The sequence below is a fragment of the Oryzias melastigma genome, linkage group LG3, assembly GCF_002922805.2.
Source record: "Oryzias melastigma strain HK-1 linkage group LG3, ASM292280v2, whole genome shotgun sequence".
NCBI classification, from domain to species: Eukaryota; Metazoa; Chordata; class Actinopteri; order Beloniformes; family Adrianichthyidae; genus Oryzias; species Oryzias melastigma.
Genome location: NC_050514.1, coordinates 30,758,047 through 30,781,019, shown reverse-complemented (window position 1 = coordinate 30,781,019; position 22,973 = coordinate 30,758,047). Strand labels below are relative to the sequence as shown.

The following is a 22,973-nucleotide window of genomic DNA, read 5'->3' as shown; positions in this document are numbered from 1 at the left end:
TTTTTTTTTTTTTTTGCTTTTAAACTATGTAATGATACAAATCTGATTTTTCTGGATGTTTCTGTATTTCCTGCAGATCTACCTGCGCTTCATCGACTACCAGATGGAGCACTCCAACGAGTGCAAGAAGAACTTCGTCGCCGTGTACGACGGCAGCAGCGCCATTGAGAACCTGAAGGCCAAGTTCTGCAGCACGGTGGCCAACGACCTGATGCTGGACAACGGCGTGGGGGTCGTGAGGATGTGGGCGGACGAGAAGAGCCGCCTCAGCCGCTTCCGCATGCTCTTCACCTCCTACATAGACCGTAAGATCTGTTCTTCCTCCACCACAAACACACAAAAAACGTGGATTTATGAGGCTGATTCTGCAGTCACCAGCAGATGCTGAAGTGTCATTTCAGCAAGCAAAACTAATTACACTGTGGCCCTGTTTGGAGCTCAGATATGAGAAAACCAATTATTTACTCCTGCATTTTTTTAAGCAACTGAAAGCATCCTATAATTTCAGGATATGAATGTCACAGCATCACACTGGGCTGATTACAGGTCACTTACAGCAGGAAAATAAAAATTCATTCTGCAGCTTCTTAAAGTTGATAAACTCACAGGAATAAATTATTCGTCAAACATTTTATTTATTTTTTTGTCGTCAATGTCGTTTTAAAGAAGTGCTGTTAGAGGTTGCACTCAAAGCAGCATAAATTACCAGCACTTTTCTGCTAGCACCCTCTAATATTTCCATTAAATGCTTGAATAGGCTGAGATATTAATTGTCACGTTTTCATGCGCACGTGCCAAACCCGCAGTGAATGTTAATGCAGACCTGTAACCGCTGCAGCCGGGGCGAACATAATGGCTTTCAGGTTCCCCGAGCATGTTGCTGTTATTTCATTTTTCATTTTAGGAGAGCTGAGCATTAATTAGCATTCGGATCCTCGTCACCACTGACTTTATTTAGTTCGTCAGAGAAGTTTTTTCTGGAGGTCGGAGGGAAGCGTCTGTCACTTTATTAAAGCAAGTACCAGTTCCTCCATTCAGATGAGGGCTCCGTCCTCGTCTGCTGGGGCGGGATGCCGCCCCGCCGCGGACCTCAGAGAGGCGACGCTCGGAAAGTGACAGACATAATCGAGGTGTCGAGGGAGCGACCCCGTCTGCGTCTCTCTGATGGTGGAGGGGAGGCACTGATACCTACATGTGCATGCAAATGTCCCTCTGTCAAACTGATTTAGCCCCCAGGAAGAGGCGACATGAAGGCAAGGGCGGGGTTAAACCCAGCTCTCTCAGTTCTTTCAAACTATGGAGAGAAAATAGACTCACTCCGATTTGTGGGTAATTCTTGATTTGTAACTCATATAATATGTTTTGTGCTTAAATTATAAAATTCCAAAAAATACAATTCACACAAATTAAAATTACAACTGTTTGAAACTATTACAAACACAAATCTTTAAAAATTATGCATGAATAACTTATTACGCACACACAAAACCTCAGTTAATTATGAATTTGAGGTGAAACTTGTTTCGCGTCTCAGAGATTCGTCTGTGAACGATGTGTTTAAATACTACTATAATGCTCGTTCATCAGAGTTTTCTTATCAGCCGCTTTGAACAGATTGTGAATAATTAAATCTGGTAAAACTCGGACACTACTTTGTTAAACAGATATGCTCAATAATTAATAAAAAAAAGTCAAAATAAGCGTCTTAAAAATACACTTATCGTTTTAAAAGGAAAAAAATATTTTCCAGAAAATCCGATCTGCAGCACGTCCCCTGAAAGCGTCTCTGACACAGTGGATCACAAAACCATAACTGATAAAAACCAAACCAAAAACCACAATCCTCACATTAGGATAGTCACAAGTTTAGAAATAAACTTCACCAACAACATTACTTAAATAAAAGTTGGAGGTTTTAATCCAAAATGTGAATACATGAGAGTATAAAAGTAACATGTTTGGTTGAGGATTAAGTCACACTTTAAACATAATGTCTGATTTTTTATTTAACAATAAAAATAACAAAGGATGCTCAAATTGAGCTACTTTTATCAGAGTAAAACAAACTGCAATAACCAGAAAATAATGAAAATATTGCACTGATTTAGTGCCAGAATAGAATCTACATTAGATAGAACAGATAGTTGAGTGTTTTGGGCTTTTTTGTTTTTATTTCTGTTTTACCTTTAACCCACATGTGTCAAAGCCCGGCCCTCCAGATCATTTTATTTGATTATTAATGGCCTGGTGTTATCTTGCGCTTATTTCTTACTTGTATAATTTTGTATTTAATATATATTTTATGGTGAGTAAAATATTAAAAGTTATTTAGGTTTAAGTTGATTTATTCTGGAATAATATTCCTGCTTTTTTATTATTTATAATTATGTTAAAAAGTTACTGTTTTAAAGTTTTAAAAATTGGCGTTCTGCTAGTTTTTTGGATTATTTTGGCATTTACCAACGTTTTTAGGCTATTTTAGAGTTTATCAAATATTTCAGCTACACGCTAGCTGTTTTAGAGTTAGGCTAATATTTACACGCTAGCTGTTTTGGTCAATTTAGGCTTTTTTTTAGAATACTTTGAAGTTTAGCATTTTTTTTCAGCTATATGAACTGTTTTGGCTTATCTAAGTTTTTTTTTTTTTTTTTTAGGGTAATTTGGTATTTAGATAATATTTTAGCTGTCTATCAGCTTCAGCGTTTTCAGCTATCAACACTAACATCTTCAGCTGTCAGCACTAGCATCTTCAGCTATCAGCACTTACATCTTCAGCTATCAGCACTAGCATTTTCAGCTATCAGCACTTACATCTTCAGCTATCAGCACTTCCATCTTCAGCTATCAGCACTTACATCTTCAGCTATCAGCACTTACATCTTCAGCTATCAGCACTAGCATTTTCAGCTATCAGCACTTCCATCTTCAGCTATCAGCACTTACATCTTCAGCTATCAGCACTAACATCTTCAGCTATCAGCACTTACATCTTCAGCTATCAGCACTTACATCTTCAGCTATCAGCACTAACATCTTCAGCTATCAGCACTAGCATCGTCAGCGGATAAATTCATCTTACAGCATTCACACTAGAATTATCACAGGTAATGCCATATATCTAGTTCATAATTATGTTAAAGTTTGAAGGTGTGAAGTTAAAGGTTAAAGTTAAAAAATACCTGAGAATCTCATCTAAAGTGCTAAAGTAACATGTTTGTATTATCCCTTACCGTACACATATTACTGCTTCAGAGCTGTACATATTTCAGGAATGGAGATGTAGAGGAACAAAAATAAGAGTTTGTAACTTTGTTGTAATAACTGGAAAACTCTCAGCTTTAGAGTGATTACCTCTTCTGAAAACACATTTTGTCCGTCTTTTGGAATAAAACAGAGACTTAATGAAGAACCAGAGACCCGTGTGTTCTAAACTGTGCGGGTTAAACGACTCCACCTGGCTACAACAACACAACAGACGGCTAATAGCTCTGTGGAAAAACAGGACTCAACACAATGAACACAGATTCAGAATGAAAATGTCTGAGTCTATGAATCCTAATGGAAGATTTAGCTCATTATTTTCAGGTAAAAGAATTAAACAGGCTTAAAGTGACAGACAGGCAGAGACAATATTTAGTTCATCTTAATCCTTTTCTGTGCTCCTGCTTTGAACAATAATGTTTTGGGCAGCGAGTCTATTATAATAAACGGGTTATTGAACCTGTAATAAGTAAATTATTACTCAAAATAGATCAGTGAGGCTTTACTTGGTTAAAGCAAAAGGTGACATGTTAGTTTGAGCAAAAACAGTTTGTGTTTAATGAAACTTTGCAGACATATGAAGTGTGATGCAGCGTACACACTCAGCGATTAAAGCTTCAAACCCATCTTTCTTAAACTTTCATTTTTATTTGACAGTTTTTCTGACCCTCTTTCATCCGTGTACGCTGGAGGAAATCAATATTTGCTGATTTTGTAGGTTTGCCCTCTTAAAAAGAAATAAACAGTCTGTCATCCTAATCGTAGCTTTTTATGAACAGTGAGAAAGAGAAAATTATAAAGAAAGTGAAATAATTTATATGCATTTATTTCTAGTGATCGATTAATCAATCTGAATCAATCTAAGCTTAATAGATCAATCATCGATTTGGTGACTGTCGCTTGGTAACTTTACCCATAGGTTCTCTAGATTTGAGGTCCAGAGACGGGCTGGGCCACGCCATGACCTTCTTTAGCCATTCCTTGGTATTCTTGAATGTACCTTTGGGTCATGATCCTGCTGGGCGACTCATTTTAAGGCTCCTGGCTTAAGAAAGGATTTAAAATGGTAGAAAATGTTGCAGAAAAACCTGTCAAAGTATAATATTTCCACCTCCATGCTTGACAGTGGTGATGGTGTTCTTTGTGTCATAGGCAGTATTTCTCTTCCTCCTAACAGTTGAGTTGATGCTAAAGAGCTCCAGTGAAAATAATGTATCTTAAATACATTTATTTAACATTTAAATTTGATTTCAGCTTTTAAATGCTTATCATAAAATTAGGATTCTTGATATTGATGCTTTCTATGAGGAGTCCCTAAAGGGACATTGGAAAACTGAAGTAAAAAAATCAGATTACTAATACTAACTGGTTAGTAACCAGTTAATAGGTTATTCTTTTTAACTTAAATTTTAAGAAAAAAAATACCAGTTTCTATCTGGTGCACACCAGTTAGTAATCAGATTTTTTTTATTTATTTATTTTACTTCATTGTCTCTTTAGGGGCCCTGTGTTTCTGTAGGTGAACCAGTAATGAAGTTATTCGATGTTTTATCCTCTGTAAGGATTAGGGGAAAAAAACCCATACAACTGCTGCAGAGAGCCCCATGTCACCCTTCGCCTTGGGCCCCCAAATTGCTAAGTCCGCCCCTGTTCTGTGGACATTAGTCTTTTCTACAGGTGATTCTTTGCAACAGGTGTCTTCAGTTGACGTGACAGGTAGATTAGGAGGGTCTAACAGGTCTGTGAACCCCAACTCTTAATTCTTTAAAGTGGATTTCTGGATTTTCAAATGAACTGATTAGGATGACAGACATTTCTTTTTAGCTGTACAAACCTACAAAATCAGAAAGATGTATTTCCACCCCTGTATGTTTGCAATCATGACTGTTACCTGGCAACAAACGGGCCGTCCCAAACGCCCGCCCGCGGGCTCCTCCAAACCGAAACAGCCGATCCCGGCGATGGAGGAAACATCTCGCTCCTTCCAGCTGCCGAGCAGCTGCCTGAGCTGTTGTTTTCCAGCAGAGCGCTTTTGCCTTCCAGCTCCAGCGCTGAGCAGAAATATTTCTGTGCTGATGAAGTAAACACAGGTGTATTAATGATATCTGCATCCCGCTGAACAGAAGGTCCTGCTGCTGCTTTGCATGTGGCTCATTATCGCTGCACCTGCTTCCTGTGAAAGTCAGTTGAGTCTCAGGCCTGGGAAAGTCAGACAAAAGGTGAGAGTCGGTTCTGCTGCTCCGACATCAGCCTTGGAGCTCTTCCTCCTGAAGCCTGCATTGATTATCAGTCAGCAGTCGGAGCCGTCAGCGCTCACGACGAGAAAGGCTTTAATGTGGTCTGTCTCACCTGCCTGACCAGCGCGACATGATGCACTGGGAGCCATTTCCTTTCTTTTCATCTCCTCTCAGATTGCTCCGAGCCTTCCTCCTCCTCCTCCTCGTCCTCCTCTGTCGCCTCCGCCTCAGACCTCCTGACATGACGGCTGCAGTTCAGCGGAGCTGCCATCTTCTCCCCTCATCACCTGCTGATGCAGGAGATGATGATGTATGGCCTGGCGTGCTCCGTCCCCATTAGACCTCGAGCCGTTCAAGAAATAATAGCACATTTTCTCTTTCATTAGACTTCTGCAGCCAAAGTATCGCCCCGCTATCGCGCTTTTATTGTTATTATCAGCGCAATACCTTCTGCTCCTGTTCATTGTGCTGTCATTTGTTTTATTTTATCTTTTTTTTTGTCCTGCAGCTCCCTGCACAGCCAACACGTTCTTCTGCCACAGCAACATGTGCATCAACAACACGCTGGTGTGCAACGGCGTGCAGAACTGCGTCTATCCATGGGATGAAAACCACTGCAAAGGTGATCATCTTCCTGTCTGCTGGGGATTCTGCTTTTGCTGGTTCTCCATCTTCTCCTTCTGTGTTCCTCCTCCAGAGAAACGCTCCAAGGGGATTTTCCATCAGATCACCAAGACCCACGGCACCGTTATCGGCGTCTCCTCGGGCATCGTCCTCGTGCTCCTCATCATCTCCATCCTGGTGCAGATGAAGCAGCCAAGAAAAAAGGTAGAACGTGTTGATCGATATTGTAGAAAAACATGGTGGTGTTACATGGCAACGAGAGCCAAACGCTGCAGGATCTCCTCATTTTTACAAGGCAGAGCTTTTAAGCTGCATTTGTGGAGGTCAAGGTGAGCCTTGTAGAGGCTTTCCTCTGTGATTTCTGCACAGATTCGTGTCTGTGCAGAAATCACAAGCATAGAAAACGGAGTTTTAGGATTTTTTAGATTCTGAAGCAACTCTTAGGATATGATGAAGCAAGAATTTTACAGTTTTGTTTTATAAAAATCACCAAACTGGAAGAAATTCAGTTTTTTTAGTTAAAGAAAAATGTTGAATTTTCACAACTGGTTTTGATTTGTTTGTTTTGATAGTTTCAGATTAACATATCTGGTCAATCCTGTCCAGTATGCAGTGAAAATAAATTTTGGGCAAACTGAAAGATCCCCTCCAAAAATATTTATATTTAAAAATAAATACAAAAAAAAAATTAAATGACATTTTGATGAGCAAATTGTCTTTTTTGACATTGGCCAAAGTCTCTTACTGGGCTTAAAATATTTATTTCAAAATCCACTAACAAATCCAAGACATATGGATTTAAAGACATACAGTATGAGTTTAAAAATGATTATGGGATGGCTGCAGGACCTATGGCTTAACAGAAATCTTGTGACAAATTTTGTGATTTTTTTTTCATTTTTATGCAGTATGGGAAAAGAAAACTCTTTTTTTTTTTTTTACATTTGACCTCAGTATAAGGCCGCCATCTTATTATTTTTTTTTAATAATATTAGTACCAGCTACAGATGTAAACTCCTCCTGTGGATTTTGATCTCCTAACTCCTTTGCTAAGAAAATTGAAAAGTTTACCTTTGGCGATTCTTCTAAAACTTACATAGACCTGTTCGTCACCTCCAGGTGACTAAAACATAAAATGGTTGCTATGGTGATAAAACCAACAGAAAAGCCGCCACTTTGAAAAAGGTTTTTTTTTTTTTTTTTATGAATTTGTTACATGGAGCTCTGACTGGGTTGGGAGGGGCAGAAGGGAAGAGTGAGGGGTGTGTTTCAACTGCTCAGCCAATGAGGGGAAGTCAAAAGTGAGTGGCGACGTCAGGGCCAGGTAGCGCTTGTGCGCCTCCAGAATTTTCTGTGCTAAAGTTTGTGAACGGATGTCTACCTAAGTTGAGGGCGTTTCTGTTTGGCCACAAGGTGGCGATCACACTATAGCATTACACCTTATTCCATAAGAAGAAGAAAGTACGAGCAAAAAACGATATTTTGGACCACAAATGGTTACTTTGAAAATATTTCCGTGAAAGAGTTTGGAAAGTTCATACCTGTGAGTTTATAAAGATGTTCATTTAGTCAGCAATGAGCGTTAGCATTAGCCGTCCTATGGGAAATTCTATTAAATGTTAATTTCTGCATGGATCTTCTTTTCCAGGTTGTAGCTCGCCGTCCTGGCGTCTTCAACAAGGCCGGGTTCCAGGAGGTCTTCGACCCGCCTCACTATGAGCTCTTCTCGCTCCGCGACAAGGAGATGTCCTCTGACTTGGCTGACCTCTCCGAGGAGCTGGACAGCTTCCACAAGATGCGGCGCTCCTCCACCATGTCCCGCTGCGTCCACGAGCATCACTGCGGCTCCCAGGGCTCTGTCACCACCACCACCGGCGGTGGCGGCGGTGGCGGCGGCGGCAGCGGGAGCATGAAGCACAGCCGCACCACCCTGAGCTCCATGGAGCTGTCCTACCACAACGACTTCTCCAAGCCCCCGCCCATGAAGACTTTCAACTCCACCTCCAGCTACAAGAAGAGCTGCTACGGCTACAAGCAGCACGCGCAGGCGCACGACTGCGACCAGCAGGTGATCGAGGACCGCGTGACCGAGGAGATTCCCTGTGAGATTTATGGGCGTGGAGCCACGGGAATCTCAGGAGGCGCCACAGGGGGAGGAGCGATGGGAGGACCTTCAGGGATTGCAGGAGGGGGAATCGGAGGAGCTGTGGGAATAACTGGAGGCGTGGCTATGGGGGGCGGGATGGGAATGGCGGGGCCCAGCGGTATCGCTGGAGGCATAGGTGGAGGAATGGGCGGAGCCTGCGGAACCCTCAGCATCCGCGGCACCAGCTCCCGCAACAGCACCACCCTAGTCGACCCACAGCAGCGCTCCATATCCATGGACTTCTAAACGGAGCCGTCAGTCAAAAGAGCAGACAGGATTTCTCCCGTTTCTTGGTTCGGCGCTCTCATCCTCATGTCGAGAACGCGGTTGAATCAATAAATCTGGAGCTACAGACGGACGAAAAAGAGGTGGAGAAATCTCTTGTTGGACTCGTGTAATCTGTCTTTCCATCTGAGACTCTCACTTCCTGAAGTATCAAAGAAAACAGCCAGAAACATCGAGAGACCAAATTTTTACATCTACCCACGAGCCATGCTCAGATATATAATATATGATCTATCGTGTGTCTTCTAATAATTTATTTCTTTATTTTTGTCCGTGTACTGTACTGTTAAAAGCCAGTATATTCTCCAGCCTTATGTGGACTCTCAGCTTTTTCAAATGTGGGTCGGATCGTTTTACCACGACTTCTCCACGAGGAGTTTGTTTTTATCGGAGCTGATTAAGGACTGTGATGTTATGTTCATATAATAAGGATGTAGTTGTCATGGTTACCTCACAAACAGAGGATTTCTTCCACGCCGTCTCTCCTCAGGATGAGCACATGAAGAGACAAACTTATTTTGTTAAGAAAAAAAAACAATAATTTGTTCTTGTTGGGTTTTGCTGAATCAGCGGATTATTGCTGTGTGGGAGCATGTGGGAAAAAATCAACAATCACTTTTAAAAACCTGTCTCAAACAGGAGAAAACATTTGTTTTTTTTATTCTCCCTTAACCAGAGTGTGTCAAACAAGCACAACCTGTTTCCCCGAGTGACAGACTTGTATTCAGTATTGGACTCATTTTATGATTTTAACCACTGGTTGTATGATTTATTTCTGTTGAATTAAAGGTGATCTTACTCACATCCCTGCGTGAGTCTTTCCTCTCCCTGTGAAAACACAGGGATGCCCACTCGCTGGAGATGTCTGCTTAAGGTCAGATACTCTCTTTGTGGTGTTGGATAACAACACAAAAAGATGCCTCAGGATTTAAATCTGACAAATTCCACCTTAAAACAACCCAGATCCTCCCGTGAAGGAATGTTTGTGGCTTTTTTCCACTTTATCCGTCGCTCACTCGATTCCACGCCGCATAGCTGAGTCCCGCTTTCCTCTGCTGTCATAACGGGTTTGTCCAAACTTGAGCTCGGGGCCATCTTGTGGAACATGTGACCTTCAGATGTGTGTTTGGCTTTCATGTCTGGTCTTCGGGTCATGTATACACAGGAGTCTAAATATGTCATCATGTTAAAATCCTAAGAAGCATTTATTAAAATCAGTGCTTTATTAGAGTTAAAACTGCTAATAAAAAGGGGAATTAGACCAACTCCAACAGAAAATGCACACGGTACTGACTGTTATTGTTATGTTATCATTACTGGTAATGTACCACGTAATTGTAATAACACGGAAATTAAATATTCTCTCTGTATACCTTTTTTTTAAAGCTTCATTAAAAGATATTCTAGGTTCAGAAACAAATTCTCACTTAGGAGAGTCTCCTCAGCGGTGCTGCAGCGCCCCCAGCAGGAGAACTGCTGATTTTATTCAGCTTTTTAAGAAACTCATATCTTTATCAAGAGCAGGGTTGGGTTAAAACATGCAGTGCTCAATACAAATGATGCTAACATCAAAATAATTTTCATTATTTGACATTTACTTATCAATAAAACAATTTTAACATAGAAAAATGTCTTTTAATGTTGTATTTTCCATGAAAATATGTGTTTTCAATGAAAAGACACTTGTTGTACAATGAATAAAAATGATTTCAAGATATTCACATGGTTAGAAATAATAATATTTCTTTAAAATACTTTATTTTACCTTCAAACTTTGCTTTGGTCAAATAATCCTTCCCTTTTGGCGGTGATGTCAGACAAAATGGCGAGTTACTTCCTGTGTTCACATTTAGAACGGCAAACCTGACAACTGAACACTGTTTGACACAATTTTACGAAAATAATAAAGGGTAACCTGAACAATTTCAAAAGAAATGTGTACAATATTTATTTTATGAATGTTCTGCTGAACTGTATTTTCATTTCCTCTCTTAGATCGTTCACAAATCTAAATACAAATTTAAATTTACCATTGTCTGGCATTAGGAGGAATCAAATGCCAATCACACCAGCACATGGTCTAACAAGGGGTCTGAGAACCGATTCTCAATACCTAAAGGCGGTAAGACTACCTCTGGTGAGCACATGGAGAGCCATATGGCCTCCAAAAAAATGCCACCTCCAACCATAACTGACCCACTGCCAAACCGGTCATGTTGCATGGTGTTGCTGGCAGTATAAGCTTCTCTATGGTGTCAGACTCACGTCTGTCAAATGTGCTCAGTGTAAACCTACTTTCATCTGTAAATGGCACAGGGCACCAATGTCAAATGTGCCAATCTTGGTGTTCTCTAGCAAATGCTAAACACATTGGGTTGTAAGTACAACTCCCACCACTGGACGTAAGGCCCTCATACCACCCACATGGGGTCTGTTTCTAACAGTGAGGAGACACTTGCACATTTGTGGCCTACTGGAGGTCATTTTTCAGGGCTCTGGCAGTGCTCCTGTTTCTCCTTACTCAAAGGAGGAGGTTGTGTTCCTGATGCAGGGTTGTTGCCCTCATACAGTCTCCTCTACATCTCCTGATGTACTGGTCTGTTTCCTGGTAGTGCCTCCAGGCTCTAGACCAGGGGTGTTGAACTCAAACGCGGAGGGGGCTAGAATCCAAAACACACTTTAGGTCACGGGCCAAACAGGATAAACATTTATTGAACACTCTAAAACTACATTTTTAAAACTTCAAACTGTAACTTTGTAACATAATTATGAACTAGATATAGCATTGTTATAATGCCAGTGTAAATGCTGCAAGCTGAATTTGACTACTGAAGATGCTAGTGCTGATAGCTGAAGAAGTTGAAATTGATGGCTGAAAACGCTGAAGCTAATCGCTGAAAACGCTGAAGCTGATAGACAGCTAAAATATTAGCTAAATGCCAAATTAGCCTAAAAAACAAAAAAATAGGCTAGCCAAAATAGCTAGCATGTAGCTCAAAAAAATGCTAAACTTCAAAATAGCCTAAAAAACTGAAGAAAGCCAAAATTATTCAAAACAGCTAGCATATAAATATTAGCGTAGCTCCAAAAGAGCCTTAAAAAAAGATTTAATTTGCCAAAACAGCTTGCATGTAGCTGAAATGTTGGCTAAACTCCAAAATAGCATTAAAAACTTAAAATAGATTTAGCTTTTTTTTCAAGTTTCAAATTTACTTTTTCTTGCACATTTTCGATATTTTTTTTTATTTTTCAGTATTTATTTTTTCAAATGTTCAATATTATTTTTTTTAATTTTGTTTAATTCTTTGACGTTTTCAATAAGTATTTTTGAGTTTAAAACTGTTTTCTAATTTATTTTTTTCCCGAATTTACCATCCCTAATTTTCAAATTTTCAATCTGTTTTTTCATTCACTTTACACAGATCCTCATTTGACCCCATACAGGTTACACATCAGTAATTATGAATGAATTCATATCCTTTGAGACTATTTTCTCTCCATACTCAGCCGCTCCTTCTCTTCTCTGGTGTTTGTTGTTTTGCCATGCATTCAACTGGTCGCTAGGGGGCAGCAGCGTGCGACTAGACCCAGGAGTCTTCCGGAAGTTCAGGAACCGGCCGAACAGAGCGATTCGCGCAGCAGCACCACCGGCTCCTTCTCTTTGTCCGCCTCCTCCTCGCCGAAGAAACATCAAGCGAAACACCATGGCCAATGTGGTGGACACTAAACTGTACGACATTCTGGGAGTGTCTCCGTCCGCCACGGAAAATGAACTAAAGAAGGTAATTTGTTGGGGGGAACTTAACGAGGCGAAACCACATCAACTTGTGTCCAGAGTTTAACCAGGAAATGCGGTGCCTAGCTGCGCTAGCTAATGTCGGCTTCATAAAGAAACGGGCTAAAGTGGCCTGGATGTTCCGCAGTGATGTGTAGCTGTAAACTTTGACCCGATTTAAAACTAAAGGGAAAATCGCGACACGTACGTTTAATCTAAGGCTGAAAACAAGCATTGGTTGAATCGGAGGGAGTCTTTGTTCGAATCTAATCGGTGACCTCACGTTAGCATTAGCTTAGAGAAGTGACGCGCGTGCTAATCACGCCGTGTTTCGTAATCTTTTTTTTTTCTTTTCGCCTCAAACTGGTTGTTATTGAGTCATTAACCCTTCAGTGAAGAGAGGACTTAACCGGGTTAATAAGTTATTGTCAATTTTCTACGAATTCAGATCTAAATCTTACTGTGTTTGTGACACTGTGTACGGACAACTGTATTATTATGGAATAAATACACAAAATCGATATCTTCTATCTGCAGCAGTGTATTGATAATTTATTTTAGTTTCCTTGTATTTTATTTGTTTTAAACGTCTATCTGGTTTAAACAAGAATGGCCTCGTGGTGCCCCGTACTTTCTTTTTCTGGAAAATTCGCACGCACGTGCCCAGTACTTTGAATTTTGTTGTCATATTGCGATACAAACTATTTACTAAATAAAGCGTGTCTGATTTATATATTTTTTGGGGTAAAAGGCATACAAGGGGCTGCGTCGAAGGATAAACATAAGCTAGCAATGCTATTTAGCAAAGTTTACTGAAATGTTAGCTTAGAAACTGTCAGACATTTTGTGTCTTTGTGTTTAAAAACAGGCGTATTTCATCGTCATTTGCCCTTAAAGTAATCCTAAAACATTTCAATTAAAGTTTAAAGATGGAGCATTTGTCTGGTTGGTCCCACGTGGAGTTATATAAACAGCATGTTGTCATTTCCTGTGAAGATGTGACAGGTGTAAACTTTTTTTAACATTTTTTTTGCTGTTCTTCCAGGCCTACAGGAAACTGGCAAAAGAATACCATCCTGACAAGAACCCAAATGCAGGCGACAAGGTAAAACCCCTGTGAAGATAATCCTATTGGTTGGCGGTCATTAACCGTGAAGGCTTCGTGCTTTTAGTTTAATCAAAGTGGCCTAAACCATTTGTTTTGGCAGTTAGGAGAACATTCAGAGAAAGCTGAAGAAAACAATTACCTGATGTTTGAGGGCCTCACTATGGGGACTGACTGTTCTGATCAATCAGTTTTTGTCAAAATGTTGTGTCTCTGCACTTGACCTCCTCCCCTGAGGGTGAGCTGCAGTGTAGGTTTGACCTCTCACGATCCAGCTGCTAATGCAAGTCATTTCAACCACATCTCTCCACCATGGAGCTGTTAGAGGTCTTATTAACTAACCCAGTTTTTTAATCAGTGTTCCGTGGTACACTAATGGGCCAATTCCACATAATTGGTCTAAAAAAAACTCATGTACCATTGTCTGAACATCAACTGTTTTCATCCAATATGAATAAGAGTTTCTTTGCCCGTGTGCCATTTGTTTTCTTTTTCGGGAAAGACAAACTTTGGCTAAAAAAAGGTTGAAAAAACTCAAAATTAACCAATCAAGTAATTTTTATTAATCAACTTAAATAGTAAAACAGCCCAACAGACAGATCCATGAAAGCCATGTGGCTTTATAAACTTGTTTTTAACTCCTATGTTTTAAATGCTGCATTTCCATGCCTCAAAATTCTACAAATGTAAAAAAAAAAAACACGATTTCACTGTTTCCATTAAATCATATTTATGTGAATAAACACGAACCAACTGACGCAATCATTCCCTAAAAAACTCAGCGGTGGGTGTGAACAAAACTTTAATTTACATCAGATACATTCAAATTTCTCCTATAGCTGTAGCGTTCATCATCGTCTATCAAAGGAGACGTCGGCGTATTTATCAAGTCATGGAGCTGCGTTTTGACCGCACATATTATGTAAGATTGACATGAATTTTTATCAGGTTTTGTGCTGGTCACAGGAAAATACGTTCAAATTACATCAGCCTTGTTTTAACACATTAAAAATATATAAATATATATACATTGGCGACAAACCAAGCTAGCATGCTACTCGCTAGCACACACTTCACCCTTCCCAGTGTGGTGGTGGTCCAATGGTCCGCACCACTCGTAATCTTACATGTCATCAAGTCACAGTCCCCCGTACCGATCTTGCAACACATATGGTACCTACACGGCTTTATACTTCACAGCGATCAGCCATTGTATCACGGTCTAGTTCATATTAAACTGAAGCAGGGAATACAAAGGCGACAAAATGTTAAAACGGAGCAAATTGAGTTCTGTAGTGCTGCAAGATGTGAAATTCTTAGACAAATCTTTCAAGTAACTTGTGCTGTCTTCTATCTCGTTGTCCACCTCTGTGTGAAGTTATTTTCAATAACCGTCCATTAAGCATCTCCAAGCAGCTAATAACGCATGTTTGTTATGTGTGTGGTGGTGAAGTGGGTGTTGAGCTAGGAACCATTTTTATAGTCTTTGTTATGATCCAGCGGATTTGAACCCACCTTCAAGGCGGACACTCTAACACTCGGCCACTGAACTGTTTCTGTACTAAAACAAGAATTCTTCTTCCTTGAATTGTTTCAAAGAAGAAAACTTTATGTCCAGACGTCATGACTCAACTTCTAGACGCACCGTTTAAAGAAAAAAACAACCTGAAAATCAAGTCACCAACTGTCAACAGTAAATCTGAAAGAAATCTGAAACCGGTCATTTCCTGCAGGAACAACTCTGTTGTCAGGACAACAGAGAGTCTGACTGATGTTCACAGCTAAGCTAGCATGCTAGTCATTTCACATTAGCCAGACGGTTCAAGCAGAACCAGATATCAAGAAGAATTATCAGCCCATGAGATATTATTCTGCATCACTAACACGTTGAAGGAGTCTTGCAAGAATTATTTAAGAAAGTTCTAATTTATTTTACTTGTTTTTGCTCTTATTACTTTTGATATTTAATTTGTTTGAATTAGACTATTTTCTGTTTTGTTTTTAGCTTTATTTGATAATCTTTTACATGTGTGACACCATAGAAACTAACTTATGTTTCTTCAGTTACTGCTTTATCTAATCATTTATTCTGACAAAATATTAGGGCTGTGAAAGTTAACACTGATTAATCAAAACAGAATTAACGTGTTAATATTTACTAACGGGCTCAGACGTCCTACCGTGCAACTGTGAGATCAGCGCGATAAAACTTTGTCTAAAAAATGTAAACTTTTAAATATTCTGGATTTGAGATTTTATTAAATTGAACAGATAGTATGGCAATTATTTGTAGTTTTTGGGCAAAAATGATGCTTCCACCTGAGAGCAGATTCCAGCCGAGCCAACTTGAAATCCAGCTGGATCACACTTCCCCCAAAAACCTGTTTATTATTATTGACAAACATAAGGAAAATTTATGAGGGAAAAGCAAAATCTGAAAAAAATAGATTTCCAGGAAAAATGTCAAATAGACAGCATTATTCTTGGGAGAGAAATTCTTATTTCTGGTAGCTGAGGCTCTAAAGGGTTAAAAATAAATGTTTTAAATGTGTGTGTAATTTCATATTGTGATTATTTGCAGATAGTAAGTAGCTAGCAAATACTTTAATTTCTGAGTTTGCGATCAATTCGTTAATTTTTTTTTTAATTGATTCCCGGCCCTAAAAAATATATTATTAAACTTTCTGAATGATTCAGAATAATTTTGAATTATAACTTTTTTTACAAGCATAAAAATGCAGCTTTGTTAAAAAGGAAATAATTCAAGTTTTGTAGTTATTTAAAGGCTGCAGTCTAATCAGAATGTGAAAGAAAAATCCGATTCTCTCTGAAACTAAACATAATAGTTTGTCACATTCAGACTTGTAAATTTTGGAAGCATTTTTTTAATGGAATTGAGTCCAGTTTATTAACTTGATGTATTTCCCATGAGGTGATAATCTGGAAAAGGAAAATGTTCAAATGTTCTTTTATTTTGGAGGAAATTGGTCACTGATCTAAACTATTAAATGAAAAACATTTTTAATTGGTACAAGTTTATGTCCACGGCTGTAGATAATTATAAAGTTTTAGTTGTGTATTTGAAAAAGGAAGAATACACTTTGAAAGAACAACAATCGGAAGATTAGAGGCCTCACAACAGACAGTCTGCAGCTCATTATTGCTATGGTAACACATCAACAGAAAAGTGACGCGTGACTCTGACCTTTATGTGGGTCAACCTGAGTCTACATTGGGATGTTGGCCTGTGTGGACTTGAAGAAAATATTAGCACCTCTACTTGAGCAATTTCTACTGAAATGTTTTACTGTTTTAGTTGAATTTATTTCCGTATTAAAGTGTTTTTGTTTGTTTGATGCAGTTCAAAGAAATAAGCTTCGCCTACGAAGTTTTGTCAAACCCCGAGAAGAAGGAGCTCTACGACCGCTATGGCGAGCAGGGCTTACGGGAAGGAGGCGGGGGCGGTCCTGGCATGGACGACATCTTCTCCCACATTTTTGGTGGCAATCTCTTCGGCTTCATGGGTGGACAAGGAAACCGCTCCAGAAACGGAGGGCGGCGACGAGGAGAGGACATGGTCCACCCACTGAAGTGAGTCCGAGAGTCTGGACCCGTCTAACGGCGTCGTCTGAGTTTTCTAAATGTCTGACGTTTGCTCCTCAGGGTTTCATTGGAGGACCTTTACAACGGAAAAACAACCAAACTCCAGCTTAGCAAGAATGTTTTGTGTAGCTCTTGTAACGGGTAAGTCGTGCAAACGTTGCTTTAGCGAGTCTCCGTCTGTAACTCCACCTCAACTTCATGTTGATGATCGCAGACAAGGAGGCAAGACGGGCGCCGTACAAAAGTGTTCCACGTGTCGGGGGCGTGGCATGCGCATCATGATCAGACAGCTGGCCCCAGGCATGGTCCAGCAGATGCAGTCTGTCTGCACCGACTGCGACGGAGAAGGTAGGCAGTGAATGCTTAGAACTGAAGCTGCAGAAGGTCAAACCGCCACGAAACGCGTCCTCTGTTCCCCAGGCGAGGTCATCAATGAGAAGGACCGCTGTAAAAAGTGCGTAGGCAAGAAAGTTGTGAAGGAGGTGAAGATCTTGGAAGTCCACGTGGACAAAGGGATGAAACATGGACAGAAAATTACCTTTGGGGGAGAGGCGGATCAGGCGCCTGGCGTGGAGCCCGGAGATATAGTCCTCGTCCTGCAGGAGAAAGAGCACGAGGTGGGTGCACCGATCCAGTTCAGCACACAGGAAGTTTAACTTCTTGATTCCTTTGCAGTTTTGAGTCAATCATTTTGAACTCTCCCAACCTAAAGAACCTTCTTTTGTCAAGTTCTCTCTGCAAATGTGGTAATATTTCCAATATGGCTGCAGCCATCGATTAAATCAGACCATGTGCTACTGTTACTGAAAGTAAACAAATCCTCGTGTCGGTGAAGCTTCCTGTTTTCAAAGTAAAAGTAGTGAGAGCTTTCTTCCAGTCAAAAATGAGACTGAACTTCCAATTAACTGACATAAGTTCTGAAAAAAGCTTCAACACTGAAGCTCCTGGATTTATGGAAACTCTTCAACAGTTCACGCAATTAACGTGATTCTGAAGCTTTTTATACCGTATTTACACGTAAAGTATCGCGGAACTTTGAGGATGGAAAAACTGGAGGAAGTTTTCAGGTTTTGTTGTTAAAAGATCCAAATCAGCAGTGATAATTATGTTTTTTTGTTTTGTAACTCTTGACTGACCAAAAAATGTTAAAATTGACAAACAGAATTTCTTTCTATCTAAATCTTTCTTTTCTTCATCAGTTTTGTTGATATTGTCTTTTATGTCTCTTAGGTTGTGAGGTTTAATCTTCTATGTTTTTAACCTGCGAAGCTTTGTCTTTTATGTTTTTACCTTTTGAAGTATTTATTTGTTTTTATGCTTTTAACTTGTGAAGCACCTGAGGTTTCTGTCTGTGAAAGGTGCTAGATAAATGATACTTACTTATAATCTGTTCTAAATAAATGTATAAATAATGATGATTTAATACACAACATTTTTATTTTCATACATTCATAAAAAAGACACACACATAGCAACAAATATAATAAAAAGTAAGAATTGTGCCACTGAAGTAGTGATCCACAGCCCTACAAGTCAACAATCTGGTTTACATATTCCAGCACTTTTTACAGTAATGAACACTGTTCCATTAACCCTTAAACACCGGAGACGTCGGCTGTTACACCTCAATAACACGTCTTTGATCGACTTTATGGTCATTTACATGATAAATGTGAATCAGCTGATTCTGACGCGGAGAAAAGTGGCTTTTCATGTCCGTCTTGCACCGAAATGCAGCGTATTATCTCTGTGAAGCGTTACCCATCGGTGTACGGCTACTTTTCTACGCTACAGAGCCCGCTGGAATTGCATTATCTGCGTAAATGCTTTAGAAGTTACAGTAGTCGAAATAACTTGAATGCTGGGACTAAATGTTAAAGGGTTAAATGAGAACGTGTTCAATGGTGACGTGTGCAAACTTTGTTAGATGAAAATCAGAAAAACTACGACAGATTGATAACTTTCAAGTAACAAAGTTCAGATTTATTGACATTTTACAGTTTTTATCGCTGGTTTCTGTACATGAACTCCAGCTGTTACAGATGTTGTCTCCTTGGTCCTAGTGCCTGCCCTGTTGATGGCAACAAACTTCTTATTTTCTCCTGGACTTCAGCGTTCTGCTGACAGGAAGACCGATCCTGTTTAAATGGATTCTGATTTTATAGGTTTAATCACAAAACTCGGTTTGGATCGTGTCATGATTTCAAAGTCACAGTTTGGATAAGTTTTCAATCAGTAAAAAGGAAAAATGATACTTATATTTTAAGCTTATATTTTTATCAAAACATATAAAATGCTTCAAAACAAGCACATATCACATAAAATATTTGCTCATTGAGGTGATTTTATAAAACCAAAGCACTAATGATATCTGTAAACTTAAGACATTCCTATATATAATATAATACTCAAGATTTCCACATAAACAAAACTGCAATCTGGTGCAAATGTGTGTGTCGAGCTATTTACCAACCATCAGCAGTTCAAAGGTCAGCCCTGAGATTTTATGATTTATGTTTATTCTTTCTTCAGATGAGTTGTGCTGCATGTCAGACTGAGAAAAAGATGTTTGATTCTGCTGAATGTAAACTAGATCTGACAGCCTCTGCTCGAACAGACTGACTCAGACGGCTCAATAATGATCTACCGTCAAACTGTAAATGTCACGGATGACGGAGAATGAGCAACAGGAACGTTTTTTTTGTTTTAAGACATTTCATTTTCCCATCAGCCACCTGTGTTCTGCTCATTTTTCAGCTCGTGTCTGATGTTCTGGTTCTGTGGTCGAGTCGTCCAGATCTTCACCTCGTGTTGGAAAGCTGCGTTCTTCTGATGTTTGCTTTTCCTTTTTCCAGACTTTCAAGAGGGAAAAAAACGACCTCTTCATCAATCACAAGATCGGCCTTGTGGAGGCGCTGTGCGGCTTCCAGTTCACGCTAAAGCACTTAGATGGGAGACAGATCGTCATCAAGTATCCTGCTGGAAAAGTCATTGAACCAGGTCCGTCCTCTACTTTAACTGATTTAAATTTCAATGTATTTACTGTCGGATCAGTCTGTCCATGAAAAATCTGAAGACAGAATTCTTTTTCGTGCGGCTGAAGCGGAGTTTGTCTGACTCTCGGTGTCCTCCAGGCTCAGTCAGGGTGGTGCGAGGAGAGGGAATGCCCCAGTACCGGAACCCATTCGAGAAGGGGGATTTGTACGTCAAGTTTGATGTCCAGTTTCCAGACAACAACTGGATAAGCCCCGAGAAACTGACGGTACGGCAACTTCCAGCGTTTGCAGCACCTCCAGGATTCAGACCTTCACAAAAAGCGTTCCCAATAGTCTCTCAACAGACTCTTTTCACGGTGATGCAGACAAAATAGCAACAGGGCTGAAGATGTGAACAGTGACTTCTGGTGTTTGAGATAAGAACAACAAAGCTGACAGCTGAGCGAAGTTTAACTCAATTTTACAAAAATAATTAAAGGTAACTGTACAAATTTCAACAGAAAAATGTACAGTATTTATTTTATGAATGTGCTGCTGAACTGTGTTTTCATTTCCTGTCTTAGATCTAAATACAAGTTAGAATAATCCTTCAGTATTTGAGTTTCTATTGAAAATATCGTCTTTTCATTTTAGCAGATATTATTCTGACGGGATTTATTTTAATTGATGTAATTCTCACGTGTTTTCAAACGATCGAGCACAAAAAAAATTAATGTCATGGGTGCAGTCATAATAAGAGATATTTGTTGTTTGTTTGAGGGGTAATTATTAAAATAGGAATATTTTTTTTGATGATTTCAAATTATTTTGATCCTTGTTTACCTTTATTATCCTGCAGGGATCAGACATGGTTATGAGCAAAAGCAAACGGGAGCTACGTCAGAAAATAACGCTACAGTTATTAGTTTTTCTTTGTTGTAAGACACGCTGAAATTGTCCGACTTCACAGAAACCTTAACCGATCTTGAAGTGCCTTTTCAGCATCCTCATTGTTGATTCTGTAGGAGCTGGAGGACATGCTGCCCTCGAGGCCGGAGCCCCCCATCATCACCGGCGACACGGAGGAGGTGGACCTGCAGGACTACGATGTCAGCCAGAGCTCCACGTCTGGCGGCCGCAGAGAGGCGTACAACGACAGCTCCGATGACGAGAGCGGTCACCACGGGCCGGGTGTGCAGTGTGCCCATCAGTAATCTCAATTTCTCTCTTTCACATAAAAATATATATTAAAAAAAACATGGCCTGCATCTACTTGGGGGGAAATGTATGAGTTTCAGAGTAAAGAAGGATGTAAGCGAGGCTGAGAGGGCCTGGTTGCTCCACAGCACCTTAAACCGTTGAATTGTTACAAACACGACCTGCTCCATCTGAGGAACAGTGCAGCTGAGACGGACTCCTCTGAGACTTCAGGTAGATGTTGTAAAGAGTATCTAAGATGCATAAACGTTGTTGCCTCGGTGAGCGCCTCGCTGATCTGTCATCTGGTGTTCACTATAACCCCCTCCCTCAAAACAAAAATCCTTCACTCTGAGTCCCACCCTGAAGCTCCAGATCAGACGGATTTGTTTCTTGTTTGCTGAGCCTGTGATTGCATTTTGTATTCATAGTATTTACATTAATTTAAGATGAACTAACTGATGTGCAGAGGTGCTGAGTTCTCTTCTTGACAGACTCATTCTTTCTGCACCATTTGTAGGACTTGTTTCTGATTTTTCACTTTTTTTTTCTTTTGTAGTATTTTACCTTTTCCTTTACATTTTAATTCCAAACATTAGCTGTGTATATCATGAAAGTGGTTGTTGTTGGTAAACATCTGCAGCTGCTGATCCTTTGAGCTGTGATTTTTCTTTTTTTTTTTTTTAAGAAAAGCATTGATGAAATGAGGAAAAAAAAGAAGTATAGTCTGTATTTGTGCTGAGACCATTTGCATGTAGAGCGCGTTGGTTCCTGCACTTACCAAACATACAGTAAAGCAGCACTCTTCTTAAGAAATGTCTATGAACTTGTTGAATAAATTCCCAAATATAATGCTGTGTGTGGCCCCTTTTTTATTTAATGTTCTAAAGATAAATACTATAACAATTCAAGCCTAAAATGTACAAAAACTTAATTTTCGTTAAGAAATCACGGAAGATTTAAATGTCATGTTATATTAATTTTTTGCAGGTGAAATGTAATGAATTAAAAGTATTAAAAATCAAGTTACAATGAGGGAAAGTGTTTATTCTAAAGCAATATTAAACATAATTGATGCTAATTGACTAGAAAATATGATGTAATATCTTCTTTCCTGTCTTCATAAACCTAATTTTGTTCTGTAGTGCACGTGGCGCCGTGGCTTAGTTGGTTAAAGCGCCTGTCTAGTAAACAGGAGATCCTGGGTTCGAATCCCAGCGGTGCCTTTTGCTTCATATAAGACGTACTGCAATTTTTACTTGCACCACGAGGTCGCGGTATTGAAACCAACGAACGCTTTAACTTTAACTAGCTGTCTTGAATAATATCTGTCTTTTATCATGGATAGAGTAATTTGGGTTCATTATACATTTTTATTATACAAAGCCGCAAGAAAATAATGAGGAAAAAAGGTGTTATTCAAAGGAAATTGTGAGAGCGGAAGCCGAAAATTGGGTTTCAAAATAAATTCACTTCAAGAAGTTAACTTAACCTAAATTAACTACAGAAATAAACGAATTAAAAAAATAGGGTGAGATTTTAAAGTACAAATCTAATAAACCAACCGAGTAAATTTACTCTTACGTTTTTTTAATGTATGCTAACTGAGTTATTTAAAAATTCTCTAACTCTTCTTTGAATATAAATGTTTTCATTTTAGGGCTTCAATGTGGAGAAAAAATCAGACCGTTTCAGTAAAAAAAAAAAACACAGCAAAAATAAAAATACAAGACTTTTTTGGGCTCTTTATTAACTAGATTTGCAA

General features: G+C 39.5%; 2 protein-coding genes, 1 long non-coding RNA gene and 1 other non-coding gene across 5 annotated transcripts in view; 3 read left to right on the top strand and 1 right to left on the bottom strand.

Moving 5' to 3' along the window:
• Window positions 1-7,750, bottom strand: LOC118598613. Of its 2 annotated transcripts, XR_004947658.1 has the most exons (5): window positions 7,194-7,748; window positions 5,611-6,296; window positions 5,428-5,535; window positions 5,153-5,333; window positions 1-321 (listed from the first exon to the last, which is right to left on the bottom strand). It is a non-coding gene; the product is annotated as an uncharacterized LOC118598613 (long non-coding RNA). The 2 variants fall into 2 exon arrangements; XR_004947657.1 differs by having other exon boundaries at window positions 5,428-6,296; window positions 7,194-7,750.
• The window catches only part of LOC112160568 (neuropilin and tolloid-like protein 2), a 25,809-nt gene extending 16,452 nt beyond the window's left edge, over window positions 1-9,357 (top strand). The window contains exons 7-10 of the mRNA XM_024295191.2: window positions 77-305; window positions 6,007-6,120; window positions 6,196-6,326; window positions 7,771-9,357. Coding sequence (XP_024150959.1) covers window positions 77-305; window positions 6,007-6,120; window positions 6,196-6,326; window positions 7,771-8,514 — 1,218 coding nt within the window. The 3' untranslated portion in view covers window positions 8,515-9,357. The remainder of the gene's footprint in view (window positions 1-76; window positions 306-6,006; window positions 6,121-6,195; window positions 6,327-7,770) is intronic.
• Window positions 9,358-12,098: 2,741 nt separating this feature from the next.
• Window positions 12,099-22,060, top strand: dnaja2a (DnaJ heat shock protein family (Hsp40) member A2a). Its single transcript, XM_024295192.2, has 9 exons — window positions 12,099-12,335; window positions 13,374-13,433; window positions 16,795-17,024; window positions 17,097-17,177; window positions 17,251-17,384; window positions 17,457-17,653; window positions 19,892-20,036; window positions 20,171-20,298; window positions 21,037-22,060. The coding sequence occupies exons 1-9, from the start codon at window positions 12,258-12,260 to the stop codon at window positions 21,223-21,225; spliced, it is 1,242 nt and encodes a 413-aa protein (XP_024150960.1). The 5' UTR covers window positions 12,099-12,257; the 3' UTR covers window positions 21,226-22,060.
• A 300-nt stretch (window positions 22,061-22,360) lies between these two features.
• trnat-agu lies at window positions 22,361-22,434 on the top strand. The gene has a single exon. It is a non-coding gene; the product is annotated as a tRNA-Thr (tRNA).
• Window positions 22,435-22,973: the final 539 nt, after the last annotated feature.